The 15431-nt window shown below is 39.5% G+C and overlaps 2 protein-coding genes across 2 annotated transcripts; one reads left to right on the top strand and one right to left on the bottom strand.

The window, feature by feature from the left end:
* Window positions 1-184: 184 nt before the first annotated feature.
* Window positions 185-6706, top strand: ada2b (adenosine deaminase 2b). The gene is made up of 9 exons (XM_034133375.1): window positions 185-485; window positions 1257-1476; window positions 2506-2716; window positions 3694-3821; window positions 4539-4629; window positions 4741-4849; window positions 4953-5110; window positions 5521-5723; window positions 6363-6706. Exons 1-9 carry the CDS (start codon window positions 185-187, stop codon window positions 6448-6450), a joined length of 1509 nt encoding a protein of 502 aa, XP_033989266.1. The 3' UTR covers window positions 6451-6706.
* Window positions 6707-6804: 98 nt separating this feature from the next.
* Window positions 6805-14724, bottom strand: LOC117484902 (probable polypeptide N-acetylgalactosaminyltransferase 8). The gene is made up of 11 exons (XM_034133374.1): window positions 14341-14724; window positions 12408-12651; window positions 11586-11752; window positions 10606-10789; window positions 10326-10523; window positions 9016-9130; window positions 8662-8847; window positions 8434-8571; window positions 7447-7542; window positions 7201-7368; window positions 6805-7116 (listed from the first exon to the last, which is right to left on the bottom strand). The coding sequence occupies exons 1-11, from the start codon at window positions 14549-14551 to the stop codon at window positions 6940-6942; spliced, it is 1884 nt and encodes a 627-aa protein (XP_033989265.1). The 5' UTR covers window positions 14552-14724; the 3' UTR covers window positions 6805-6939.
* Between the last annotated feature and the right edge of the window lie 707 nt (window positions 14725-15431).

The following is a 15431-nucleotide window of genomic DNA, read 5'->3' on the forward strand; positions in this document are numbered from 1 at the left end:
GATGACTTGAAACAACTTTGTTAGATTTTATTAACCCACTATGTGGCAAAAAGGAAAATACACAACCTCTCGTCCCAGGTCAAAGGTATTTAATGTCATTAGTTCACAAAGTATTTCTTTCTTTACAGCATCAGCCTGCTCTTGTTGCGGGGGTGTGCTCATATTCTTGCTCCCTCCTGAGGACATGGTGATGTCCATCTTCCAGGCTGTGGTCACTTATGTGCCGCTGCTGTGGTTTGTGAGGCTGAGTGAGGGGTTTCCGGACCCCGCTCAGAGGGACCTGCTGATGCGTCAGGAGGCGTCCCGGCAGACGGGGGGCCGGGTGGCGCTGACGGAGGCCGAGCAGATGCTGGACCTCCACCTCCATCAGTTAAAGGAGCAGGAGATGTCTGCAGCACTGTTCCCCCCCGCTGTCCACTTCTTCAAAGCAAAGCCTCTCATCCAGAAGAGTCCGATCTTCAAACTACTGCAGGACATGCCCAAAGGTAGTCTCACAATTTGTGTTTTCTTTACTGTTTCATTTTAAAGCTGCGCAGCATACAGAGGCTACAGTAACGTTTCATTAACGTACCATAACTCGAATAGAGTTTAATAGATGCATCTTAAATCAGTTTGAGAAAAAAAGCACTGTTTTAAGTTAAAACGTACTTCTTTTGACGATTTCCTGTAATATTTTGTTTAATTTTCACAATTTTCTTATATGTGTTGTGGCAGGAAGTTTGGGACATGAGTCTCTCTTCATATCTAACAGGAACTACATATTATTTTTCAACCAATAGGAGCACCTCATAGTTATTCTTAACACGCAAAATGTGACTAATAGAGACACAAAATAACATCTCGGAATTCATTTTTACTACCAATTTACACAAATGTACTTCAAAGACACAGACATGACTACAAATACAAAACGTTGATGAGGAGACAGAAGAAAAGTTCAACAATGAGATGTAAAAAGACACAAAAACTACACAAGAGAACTATACAACTGCAACATAATGCAAAAAGAAAATTACAAAATGATACCAAAAATGACTCTAAACCACACGACCGTTAGTCTGAGGTAAAAGGACTGTAATATCATTAGTGCATAATGTCTCACACTATTATTGCTTTCTTTTTTGAATTAAATACAGCAAGCCTGCTCATAAAATTACAAAAAAAAATAGAAGCCAAGATCTTCATTGTATGTTACTGTCGTATAGCTCAGCCCCTCAGTGTGAGTTTGAGGTACCTTCTTGGTGTTTCTGTGCCAGGTGCAGCGCTCCACATCCACACCTCCTCTCTGGTTGGTGTTGAATGGCTGGTGAAAAACATCACCTACAGGCCGGACTGCTACATCTGCTTCACCTGGGACAACTCGGTGCGCTTCTTGTTCTCCGACCGCCAGCCCTTCCCACGGTGGGACTGCTTCTACTGGCAGCTGCTGGAGACCTTGAGAGCCAGGATAGGAAACACAGAAGGCTTTGATAACAGGTTGAGTAATACATGAGCTTACCTTACACATTTCAGGTCAATGTATTCAATTCAATTTGAGTTGATTTTGATTTCTTCTTATTTAATGTATTTTTATTGTATTTTTATTTAATCTTATTTAATGTATTTTTATTGTATTTGTATTTCATCTTATTTAATGTATTTGTATTGTATTTTATTTAATCTTATTTAACATCTTTTTATTTTATCGTATTTGATGTATTTTTATTTTATTTTGATTTCATCTTATTTAAAGGGGACCTATCATGCAAAATGCACTTTTGTACGTCTTTTATACATGAATATGTGTCCCCGGTGTTCCAGGGAACTCACCAAGTGTCAGAAAACACAACCCTCTCTATTTTCCTCCATACCCAAATCTCTAAAAAAGGGGCTGCAACGGATCTGATAAAAACTGATCCAGATTTGAACACTGTCCTGACGTCAGGACAGTGGCGCTACGGCTATTGGGCCAACTCCACCAATCAGGAGGAGACAGCCACGGCCATTGCCGTTCGAAAGCGATGGAGACGCTGTAGTACATATGCCAGGCCTGTAGGTGGTGCTGTTCTCACAGAATCAGCCGCTTGCAAAAACAGGGCTAAAAAAGTGCAAACTGAGCGAAATGAGGCATGGCTAAAATGCATGATCTGTTTGGTATTTTGAAGGAAAAAAAAGTATAAATATGCCTTATATAGGTATGGTCCTACACTATATTATTATAATATAGCATGATAGGTCCACTTTAATTTAGTTTTATTTAAATTGATCTATTTTCTTTCTTTTGTTTATATTTTCTTCTCTCTATTATTGGTGTTTTTTCCTGTCCATCTCATTGAGTTTCTATTTCAATTTTTTTTAAATCTTTTGTTGTCACTTGTATGTTGTTGTTTTCTTTTGCGTTATTTATTGTGACACAGGAATGTTCAGAAAAAGCAACACATTTGAATGGAATCGATAAAAAGGCCTTTGAAAGAACTATATATTGGGAGAAAGTAACCCAGATGATCTGTTTGGGGTGTGTTTCAGTTTAATGCAGCACCTCACACTGTTCACTGAGGACCCGGACGGGGAGTATCCGAGCCAAGAGGTTGTGTGGGAGAAGTTTGAGAAAGCCTTCATCGCTGCTGCGGGGCTCATCAGCCACGCGCCCGTGTTGAAGGATTACTTCTATAGAGGCCTGGAGGAGCTGCTGCAAGACAACATCATGTATCTGGAGCTGAGGAGCGGCCTCTCCCGGGTGTGTGTTGGTTTATTTACACCTGATCCCTAGCTCCAGAGCCATATTAGCGGTATTGATAGCAGTAGTATAAGGGCATTGACATCAATGACTTTCTTACCTCAACCATTTCGATTTCATATTAGTATTTTGTGCCTCTTGTGACATGTCTCCATGCTTTAATGTTCAAAAAGTTATTTATTTTTCTCATACTGCCTGTGCTGCAGCACCTCTTTTCACCCTCTGTCTGAAACCAGAGCCCTGTCTGCTCTGATTGGTTAGCTGGCCGGCTCTGTTGTGATTTGTCAACTGCTTAGAGATGTCCCGCCCCTTAGCCTATCAAGTCCAATGCGTTGAAGAGCTAGCCAATTGAAGCAGGAGTGTTACATAGTGATGTCACTATGTTACTGAAGTGAAAAGGAGTCCAATGGAGGCGTTTCAGACAGGGAGGGGGGGTGTGTGGCAGGGAAACTCCCTCTGGAAGGAACACATGAATTTTAGCCTTTGCAGACCATTTACATGCACAGAAACAGGAAATGGAAAACCCAAAAAGCATAATAGGGCCCCTTTAAACAAAATGTGAAGAATATATCTAAGTCTTCAGGAAGGGTAGTTTTCCAATACAGCCTATTAACATTGGGATTTACAATCTGTTTACTCCATTTTCAACATTGATATTCCTTTTTCTGTTGTGTTGAATTCTTGAGTATTTTAGGTACGTATGTAGACGACTCTGTGAACATATTTCACCATTCACTGTGGAGAACACAGACTTTTATCTTGTGTTCCTATGTCTGTGGTGTTTTACCTTCACACAACCACAGTAACAGTTTGTGTCTGTTTGTTACTATGGTAATGTAGAATGTTGAGAGAAACATAGCAACGGTTGTCTCTCTAATTGTAGCAGTAAAGTTAATGACACACAACTTGTGTAGTCGAAGAAAGAAGTTGTTTGTCTCACAGCTTCTACATCTGGACATTTCATTTGTGTGTTTCAGACGTATGAGCTTGATGGAAGCATTCATGATAAGGTGTGGGCTCTGAAAACATTTCAAGAGGTTACAAGGACATTTCAAGAGGATCATCCGGACTTTCTCGGGGCTCGTATCATCATTTCTGTGCACAGGTCCTGATATTTAAGTCATCTCTAAATACTTCATCAACTTTTTAATTGTAATGCACAATTACTCCTTAGTTGCTTAATTTGAGAGATGAGAACAATGTCCAAAATACTTTATATGATAGTATACTGTAGTACAATATGTTCCTTTTAAATGTAGTGTAGTTGATGTAGAAATTAGAATAAGAATGTTGACGTTAGACACAGATTTTAAGTAGTTAATAAGATGGTTACTTTTTCAATGAACAAACTGGAAAAATATGCTAACTATAACCATGTTGGACAAATCATTCTCTAGCTATTATTACATTTATTATCTCTCTGATTGAATTTGCTGTTCTCTGGAAACAGACATTTACTTTTATTAAAAGGTCACTTCACCAATTTAATACTCATCATCCTAAAACAGTTTTATAACGTTTCTCATTAAGTGTTATTCTGTCAGTACCGTATTTCTGGATGTTGTAAGGATTTTTGTCACAAGTGGCGACATTGCTGATGCACCAGCTGTTAGTATGTTGTCTCCATACTTGTGTGCAGTACATAAACGGCTCTAAATACAAAAAGAAGCACCAGAGCTAACATTGGATACAAAGAAAATCATCAGAAGATTAATGAGATGGGTCTCTTATAATATTAAAGTCAAATTGCACAGTAGGGTTATTGTTTGCGAGTTGAATACTGAATGATTTCTGTGTGTATTTTCGTTGTTGCTTCCTCCAGGGCTCTGAGTGTATCTGAGGTGAAAGCAGCTGTGAAAGAAGCCATTCAGCTGCAGAAGGACTTCCCAGATGTTGTTGCAGGATTTGACATGGTACAGTAAGAAGAGATCCGTCTTATTAAACCTCATATTTAACTGAACATTAGGCGCTTTTTGTTGTGGTAACATAATTAGCCTTTCCCTGAGTTTCCAGTATGTGTTCAGGTTGGCAGGGAGGACAGTGGGAGGACTCTGTGGTACTTCAGGGACGCTCTTTCTCTGCCAGCTGAGATGGGTGTCACGCTGCCGTACTTCTTTCACGCGGGCGAAACAGGTGGTTAGATTCAAAAGCACTAAATACGTCATTTTTATTAACAAAAACAGAAATATTTCCCAGCTTTATGAATCTGTTGAAATATGATTTGGTTTGTTTTTAGATGAGGAAGGCACTGACGTAGATCAAAACCTAATGGACGCCCTTCTGTTCAACACCACACGCATCGGGCATGGCTTTGCTTTGGCACACCATCCTCTGGCCAAAGAGCTTTCTAGGAAAAGAAACGTAGCTGTGGAGCTGTGCCCCATCTCAAACCAGGTGAGATGGTAACCCATTTCATTGGCATGATGGAGAAACCATGGAGAAGAATTTGAGTCTGTTTTTTGGAGAGATGGCATATATATACATACATATATACTTGCATACATGTTAATTACAAACCAATGGTTGTAGGTTGTCTGTTCTAAGGAAGTGGAAATTAGAGGCTAGATGTGAGTTCAAACCGTGGGGAAAAAATGAAGTTACAGTAATACTTATGATTACAACCATTTCTATTTTGGATTCTGGGTACATTTTTGGGCTCCAATCCAAGCGAACTCTCTGGAAGTCCACAAAACGTTTGGACTCTTGCAGACTTCTCTGGAACGCACCAATAAGTGTGCACGTGTGGTGAAGTCACCAGCACCTGTTTCCATATGTTATTAACCTGAATGTGTTCTGCCCTTGAGGTGCTGAAACTGGTATCGGACCTGAGGAACCACCCTGCCGCTGTGCTGATGTCGGAGGGCCACCCGATGGTGATCAGCTCGGATGACCCGTCTCTGTTCGGCACCACGGGCCTCTCCTACGACTTCTATGAAGCCTTTGTTGGCATCGGAGGGTTAAAAGCAAACTTGGGTACTCTGAAAGAGCTGGCTCTGAACTCCATCAGGTGAGAATCCGTTGATTTGATCTCTCTCAGGCCCCATTTTTACTGTATTACATAAATGGCATCCCTTCAGTGGGAAAAACAAAGGCTGTAGGACAGGGGGGTCCAAACTACGGCCTGGGGGCCAACTGCGACCCATGATCCATTTTTAATTGGCCTACACATGAAAGTCTTATATTGTACTTCTGAAATATATATAAATATTACACAGTAGTAATTCATGTGTTAATAAGCCCAATTTTCAAATAAATGCAGTCAATTCAAATCTTATTGATAAAAAAAAAAGCCCAATAACTTATTTACATAAGTGTGAAACATAGCCTTCCTATTTCCCCTTATTATAAGCAATCTGAGGCTTCTGTTGTACACTTTTTGTAAAAAATAAATGAAACCCGATGGAAAGTTGTGATGTAGCCTAAAGCATATTCAAGTATCAAGCACAATTTACCTACATTTGATTGATTTTACTATCTTATAACTTATGTGGCAATATACCTCACTTATGTTGTTCTGTATGTGGCCCTCGGTGAAAAAAGCCCTGCTATAGGACGTGATTTCTACTTTATGGTTGAGAAACATTGATATTTTTAGCCTACAATCAACCTAATGATGTTAAAGTGTTGAAATGCCTTCTGCCTGCAGGTACAGCTCCCTGCCAGCCCATCTAAAGGACACAGGTGTCGTCATGTGGCAGAGCAAATGGGACGCCTTCATCTTTAAACACACATGACAAACACACGGATCCTGATCAACTTGAATTATTGTTGTCAAAGCGATTAGCTATAGCAAACATCTTTAGGCCTGTATTCAAACAATTGGAACTACTGTTTGTGTTATTGATTGTCTGAAAACATACCCTCAGGATGTTCCTGTCTGATGTATTAAGGTATGCATTTTTTTTTAAACAAAGGAATTTGAGTGAACTAGCCATTCAGACGTACTGTGGGGAGTATTAAAAGCTGTTTACTGCCAATCTTTTCCTCTCATAAATAGGGTTTTCCGCACAGAGAAAAGGTAATAGCAAATGTTCACATCGAAAACATTTTTTTCAAAACGAATGAAATAAATGACCATTCAATGGTAGTTCATTTTTTGTCACAATGTTATATTTTTCCAAAACAATCATTTAAATACATTTTGTCACAGAGTTTGCCTCTCGTAGATCCAAGTCGTCCAAAAAGCAAACATGTGTGTCACTGAGCTGCAGATTGACATAGAATCATGGCTCCTTTATCATCCTGTCTTCTGAACCCTGCCCACCAAGCTGGCCTTTGATGAGATATTGTATTTTCCATCTCTGACTGGTGCACTGCTGAATAACCAGTTGATTATTGCTGTATCCAGCCATCATTATTTCCAGGCACCTCTTTGTTTCTCTGTTCTGGATAGCTCCGTCCTGGAAAAAAAAACATGTTTCTTTTCCTCCAAAAAGACTGACCTCTTTTGTGCATATGTATATTAAAATTGTATTAAAAAGTACCTGTTTAAAATCCCACAGTATGTGGAATTTCTTCTGCTCGGCCATTTTGCACTCATACAATCCTGGATGGACTCCGGAGCCGGGGTCCGACAGACAGCGGTTGCTGTTGTACTTGTGAGATTTTATTCCACCGATGAACAGTTGTCCATTGGTGCGATAATAACAGTGCTACAACAAAAAGCCATTATATTCCAAAACCAAAACTGAATTAGTGTCTGTGTGCATACAGTGGATCTTTGAACATACCTGGCTGAACTGGTAGTGACAACCATATACAATGGGAGTGTTCCCAGGCATTGGGCCTTGGTCAATGCAGAATGTAGGCATCAGATCATTAACCAGCTGTAACCAGAAGCAGAGATAATTAGTATGACGTTAAAGAAAGAAAATCAGGCTCCAGCCTCATTTTTTTTTTTTTATTCTTTATGAATACCTTTAAAATACCAAAAACCAAAGCAGGGGTATGTACCGATATGTGGTTTTATTTTTTCTAATGGGATTTGAAGAAGAATATAGAATTCCACCAGGCTTATCTTTTCATTTTAGACAATTTCAGGTTGTTTTACTATGATTCCTACAAGAAAAATAACAATCTTCCAGAGAGTAAATCTGTAGATACAGACAGAGTCTAGCACAGTTCTAACATTTAAATAGGTGGATTACAAAGATGGTTCGCGGAATTTAAAAAACACACAAACACAACACATAAACAATTATATTGGTTTCTCTAATCAGTTTTTTTGTGAGGTATTGAATAGTTTTCCTCTTTAGGCCTCTAAAATGTATTCCAAATTGTAAAAAAATAAATAATCTAAATCAATCTTAGTCTCAACCCATACATGTAGATGTTTGCCCCTGCTGACATTGGGTAAAAACTACACAGGTTTGAAACCACCACTTAACATGACAATGTTAAATCAAATACAGACTTGCTACTTTCTGATAGACGTGGAGACAATTTAGTTGTGAAAAAATGTCTCAAATATATTCATTTAGTCCTTGGTGTCACCATGAAGCCAAGTAGCTTCTCTGCCAGCTCTGTTAATGGGTAATATGTGACCGTGCTGAGTTCACTGTTTGCGTTTCTGTTCAGGAGCTTCAGAATGACCTGGAGGCGGAGCAGGTGAAGGTCAACTCTCTGACACACATGGTGGTCGTCGTAGATGAGAACAGCGGTGAGAGTGCCACCGCTGGCCTTCTAAAGCATGCCATCTGATATCGTTTCCTACTCACCGCTCCATAAGCTAGCAGGTCCTTCAAAGGGTCGAGCATGGGGTAAACATTATCCAGATACCACTGGAAGGGCTTGCAGTTCAGCCTCTCTCTCAGCTTTTTCCTCTCCGACACATCCCCAATGTCTATCCCATGATTCTGTGAGGAAACAAAAGGTCACAAAAAAAATATAGGAACTACAGTTTAAGGATATAAGATGTAGTTTTTATTCAGGTGTCATCCCCTTACTTCGAAGGGAAGGTTCCAGGCAATGTTGACATTGTTCTTATAGTCATCCATCCACACCTCGGCCACCCTCAGAGCATTACGCCTCATCATTCCACTCAAATCTGGGAGGTAAGGCTTGCTGGCTCGTTCAATGTGGGCAATTTTAGAGCAAGGAATAACCTCTATGCTTCCTCCACACAGCCACACCTGCCAAGACACGAAAGGTCAAATATTTAAAAAGTGCATTAATGGGTCATTCTAGACACATTAAACACATGTACTGTATTATATTAGCTGATTCCTTGCCGATATTAACATTGCAATGGAGTAACATCTTAAAAATGGTGTCAATTTAAATTTCCCTGAAAATCTCACCCGGATGCCGAGTTCCACATTTTCACCGCCGTATATTTTCATTCCACCATCAAGGCTTCCGATCTCTCCAAAGAACTTGCTATCAGCTACAAGAATCCCCATGATGGCCGGGCTCCTACACGTCACAATTTGACTCGTTAAGATTTTGAAATTAAACATCAGCTATACTTCATCCGTGGTCAATGCATTTCAGATATCAGAGTAAGTAAAGTGGTTCATGAGTCACTTCCTTCAAACAAATGATATGATATTTATTTTAAGCCACGTACAGTTTTCTTTTCCTTGACTGAGATTTTGAGAATTATTATATCCTCTGCAGCCAAGGCCAATATTTTTGAAGTGACACTTACAACATTGACACTGGTACAGGAAATATTGACATTGTGAACATCGTTAGCATACAGATAAAGATTTGTATGCTGTTATAATGGTTCTCCCATTTCAACGTTCTACTGAATGGAAAAACAACCAGCTGGAACAAAAACAAATCTGCAGGGCGTGTTACAGTCTGTTGACAGTGCACACATAGACCTGGCGTTGTAGTAGTAAGACTGCACTTAATCTTCCTATGACAACCTGTGACTCTCAATGATAACAAATTAACCTTTTAATTCTTATAGTCCAATAAAGCCTTACGTATAAATGTTCACCTCTAAAACTCACTCATGTTGTATTTTGGCTGTTTTCTTAGTACATTTTGATACAAGTAAAAAAGGGTAAAAAAGTTGTTCTGGGGTTATGTGCCATAAAAACCTTGTCTAGAGCAAGCTCTACTTAACAAATACATTTCCCCAAATTGTCAGACTTTACTTAAAAAGGTCACATATTATACTCTTTTTCAACAATATATTACAAGTCTCAGATATATACAAAACATGTTTATGGCATGCATTGTTGCATCCCATAATCCCCTCTGTTTCAGCCCTGTTCTAAAAGTGCTGATTCTCTGTCTGTATGTTTAAATGAAAATGAACTGCCCCTCTTTAAAGTGTTTGGTTTGATAAGGAACAATGGTTCTCTAGTAGGAGATTCAGGTGATAAGGTGGGCGGGTGTTACCTTGGTTGATTATTGGCTAATGGTTACACAAGCCAAAAAAACAGTGGCCAAAATCTGATCAGCTCATTTTCAGACAGGTTTTTATATAGATTGATCAGGACAAAAAGAGAGAGAATCTTTTTACCTGAAACTTTCCAAATCTCTTAATGCAGAGGGGACAGATATGTATGTATGAAAGCATAATAGGTGACCTTTAAGTGTGGAAGAATGTTTTTGTGTGTGTGATTTCCCTGCCAGCTGCTCCTGAACTTACTTTCCAGGCATTGAGTCGTCATTTAAAGCATACCACTCGGGTCTGAAGGACTCGTACATGCACCACAGAGCCCAGTCAAAGGCATCCGCAGCTGGTACGTAGGGGATAAGTTTCAGGTCGTCGTAATTTACTTTGTCAAACACTGGTGTCAGTATCACGGTGCGGTCCTCTTTGATCCGAGCCAACATTGGCTCTGCCCTAGACACAGTATTCAGAAACACAAAGTGTTATGCAGAGAGATGAAAACTGAGGTGTGACAAATCCTATGGCTTAGACTAACCATTCAACATGGACTTCTATGTGAGCATCCAAGATGGCCACCACTTCCCCCACAGCAACCTTCCACCCAGAGAGTCTGGCCTGAGTGAGGCCGAGCCGCTCGGAGTGACGGACTCTCTTCACCAGGGCTGGACGCTCCTCGTGGATAGAGTTTATGTATTCATCCAGTTTCTCCATTAAATCTTCTGCAAATGTAAAAGAGAGGAATCTGAGAGGTAGATTCAGTCTAACGCGCCATATCAATCAAACAATCATCCATCAAATCCCTAATCACTTGTCCAATCAAATGTTACAATCCTGCATTGATGTGCAGTCAAAGGGTCACACAACATAGAAGCCGTTGAAAGAAGTAAACTTCCAGTAGTTTTATGTGTACAAAAATAATACGCCCTTTACGATGGACACAAGCTTCACCTGTTCTGCAAGTTACTTTTTTCAACAATCTTGTGTTCTTGTGAACAAATTGATCATAAATGCACATGTTTTTTTATGAATGAGCATAACGCAGCATAAAACAACCCCAAATAAGCATGGTAGATGAAACTCTGTTTAAAGAAGGGTCGGTTTGACTCTTCACCGAGTCCACCAACAGTAGCAGGTCGCAAAGCCGGGGGGGGGGCGGCTCACCAGTCATATTTTCGACTTACTTTACTATGTTGTTTTTTGTGAATATTCAACATACTATACTTTGTCGTTTATTTTATTTTATATTAGACATACTATACTATGTCGTTACTTGCATATTTTCGACATAGTACAGTAAGACTTGTTTTTGACATGACATGCTATGACTTTTTACAACATACTACATGCATTTTTTAAGTATTTTTGCAAAGATACATTGTTGAAGATGTGAGAGCTTGATGATGATTGCTTTTATCCATCGTTACATACAGCTTGGGGTAGGAGAGATAATATCTTGAGTAATTTGGGTGAACTGAAACTTTAAACATCCAAATACCTCCACTACCTTGGACCTACCATTACTGCTGCAATCATCCACAAGTATGATTTCTTTCAGCAGGTGAGCTGGTGTCTTGTCTATGATGCTGCGAATGGCTCTTTTGATGATAGAAAGTGCTTCATCCAGGTAGATTAATATGACACTCATGGAAGGCAGATCCTTAGGGTATTTTTTATCAGCACACCTGAGAGGGAAAAAATGTAAATGTTGCTTTTTTTTGTCCCTAATAATAGATATTTAGAAATGGGTTTTTTTAAATGCTGATTGACAAGTTTGTATCCAAGATGTATCTCAGTAAGAGCTGCAATTAACTACTAGTTTATAAGTGATTGGTCCGTCAATCATTTTCTCTATTGATAGAGGTATAGTGAGTCTACAAAATGTAAATAAATAGTTCATTTTCACATTCTAAGTTAACATCTGTGTTGCTTGTTTGGTGCAACCTGCACCTCCAAAAAACGAATACATTTATCTTAATATTGCAAAAGATTAAGACTAACAACCAGTAAATGTCACATCCTAGTCACAAAAAAGCCTCATCAACCATTGCTCATGTGATATCTGGACATTAAACTGAAATCAAAAATGTAAATGTTTGTTGTCTACAACATTGAAAGTAGTAACATTGAATTATTTGTCATATAATCTCATCAGTGAGTGTTATTATCTGTCCAAAGTGTGTTTGTTAGGTCACCATTATAGACAGATAAACTGAGGTCCTGTCCTGTTCCTGGAACATCATTTGTTTCTGAAATAAGGAGGGCCCATAAAGCAGCTCTCCAGCGGTGAGTGATAGGTCTATCAGTAGTTTATTATCTCCTACAGTAAGTAATCCTCACCTGGCCGGCCTGGTGTCGGGGATCTCTCTGTTGAGGGGCAGCCGGTCACTGAGGAAGGCGTTGTATCCGTATCTCTGGAACAACCTCTCGGCCTCCTTCTGCTCCTCCTCCGACAGATCGTCCCCCCACTTGGTGAACAGATAAGAGTTTGGGTAGAGCTTCCTCACCACGCTCCTCTCCTTCTTCACTTCTGCATTGTTCTGGTTCACCAGTTCCTTCTTTTCAAGTTTATTCATCACATTGACTGTTGACAAAAAGATAAGGCGTTTGCAAGGCTTTGCAAGGCTTTGCAAGGCTTTGCAAGGCTTTGCAAGGCAAGGCAAGGCAAGGCTTTGCAAGGCAAGGCTTTGCAAGGCAAGGCTTTGCAAGGCAAGGCAAGGCTTTGCAAGGCAAGGCTTTGCAAGGCAAGGCTTTGCAAGGCAAGGCTTTGCAAGGCAAGGCTTTGCAAGGCAAGGCTTTGCAAGGCAAGGCAAGGCAAGGCTTTGCAAGGCTTTGCAAGGCAAGGCAAGGCAAGGCAAGGCAAGGCAAGGCAAGGCAAGGCAAGGCAAGGCAAGGCAAGGCAAGGCAAGGCAAGGCAAGGCAAGGCAAGGCAAGGCAAGGCAAGGCAAGGCAAGGCTATTTATATAGCACCTTTCAACACAAGGCAATTCAAAGTGCTTTACAAAAAATGGAAGACATTAAGAAAATGGCATTTAAAATCAGTCATTAAAAATAAAAGATAATAAAATAAACATTAAAAGAAAAAATACATGGATAAAAGTTACAGTGCAGTTTAAGATATGAATAGTTCAATTAAAAGCAGCGGCAAAAAGAAAAGTCTTCAGCCTGGATTTAAAAGTAGTAAGAGTTGCAGCGGACCTGCAGGTTTCTGGGAGTTTGTTCCAGATATTTGGAGCATAATAACTGAAAGCTGCTTTACCATGTTTAGTTCTGACTCTGGGGACAGAAAGCTGACCAGTCCCTGAAGACCTGAGAGTTCTGGATGGTTCATAATTTAGCAGTAGGTCAGACATGTATTTTGGGCCTAAACCATTCAAAGCTTTATAAACCAGCAACAATATTTTGAAATCTATTCTTTGACACACAGGAAGCCAGTGTAAGGACTTCAGAACAGGAGTGATGTGATCCACTTTTGTAACTTTAACCCTTCTTCTGCTTTATACGACTGACTTTAAATACAGGTTTTCTTCCCTATAACATAACAGCATAAGCCTAATATGTCAATAAGAAACACTAGTCTGTTGCACTGGGGGAGTTTTGACATGTACAGCCCATCCACCTTTTAGAACAGCCAGAATATTTTGATAATTATTTAATATTTTGAGTCTATTTTCAAGGGACAAATATAAAATATTATCCAGTTTTAAATGTGACACTTGCTGCTTTACTTTACCAAATAAATGTCACCTGGGCTTTGGGAAATGTGTATTTTTCTTTCAATAACAATTATTATTATTATCAGCAGATTCATCGATCATGGAAACCAGTGTTAGCTGCAGCCCTATCCAATAAACATTGTTTATTATATAAGTTGGAACATTAAAATATCTAAAAAAACACTTTCCTTTTCATCCAATTTTGGTCCAGATTCAATCTAGACATATTATTTGTATAGTTAAATAATACATTTGGTGTAAATACTTGTCTTTATCATCCTTTTTTAATGCTAAATGGTTTCTTAAAAATACTTATTATCCTTATATATTTCTTTTTTTTACCTACTTTGCAACAAATGTTTTTAGATTGTTAATGTACGCACCACCGGATACCAAAGCAAATGTCTTGTATGTGTAAACGTACCTGGCAATAAACTTGATTCTGATTCTCATTAATCTTTTGACTTGGAAAACAGCAAATCAAATGCTCAAATGCTTAAGTATTGAAATCAAGTTGAATGATTTGATAAGGTAAGAAGCAGCCCATTGAGACTCACGCAGTCTGTTGATATCTGTTTCCATCTTGTCCATCCTGTTGAGCATCCCCTGACCCCTGATGGAGTCATTGTGGTGGGCTCTACTGAGTCTCTCTGAGTGGGTATGAACCTCCTTCTTTATGGAGCCGAGGTAAAGAAGAGACCCAGCCATGGCAAAGGCCAGAAGGACTCCTTTAATCCAGCCAGATCTCATCCTGGGGCTTCTGTGCATGTCTTCTGAAAACAATCCCCTGCTTTTAATTTCAGGTGCTCTCACTCGCCCTCCTTATCCAAATACAGTAACGCCCTTTGACACAGCTGTGTTATCAGACATCAAGTTCCAAACAGATTTGTGTGAAGTGTGGTTTTCAATATGTTATGCTCTGCTGCCTCTCTTGCATTACACCAGGTGTGAATCATTAGCTGTAGTCACCTGGGAGGAGAGAAAACCAGCAGAAGTCTGCAGGTTACTGGATCAGGACTGAGACGTATCCATATGATGTTCACCTTGTATTTGATGATGCTGCAGATACAAAATGAACTAAATACTTTTGATAACATCTTTTACATTTTATTTCTGCATCATGCAAAACTCCTTCCTTCTGTGTTTAAAGAGTAAATCAGGAGGTCAGGGCTGCAAAGTGTTTAAACGTTATATTATATTTGTGTTTTTATCATGTTAGGCACACTGTTTGTGTTACATGTTTTACGACAGAATCAAATAAAACACACATTACTAAAGCCCTTTCTCCACCCATAATGATCTTATTCATACATCAGCAGCTGAAAAACAAATAGGACACTACATCCTTGTACAATCTGACACCAAACCAGCCTGTTTGCCCGAGGAAACTACATTGAGAGACACGTAGAGCAAGTCTTGACCTTTCTATTACCATACGTTATTGTTTGATTAAAGTATAAAGGCAAAGGAGGGAGGTGTTGGGTGTGATCCTGCTTTGTGCTTTCGACACTATGTCGTTTCTTGCTGGCATGAAAGTATTGTATGTGGAGATAGACACCCACTGAGGATATGATATGGGGTAGAAATCAGTCCCTCAGGTTGTTTATGATCCTATAAAACCCTCACAAGAGAGGATAAGAGGGGACAT

This window comes from Trematomus bernacchii, unplaced genomic scaffold, assembly GCF_902827165.1.
Source record: "Trematomus bernacchii unplaced genomic scaffold, fTreBer1.1, whole genome shotgun sequence".
Taxonomy (NCBI): domain Eukaryota; kingdom Metazoa; phylum Chordata; class Actinopteri; order Perciformes; family Nototheniidae; genus Trematomus; species Trematomus bernacchii.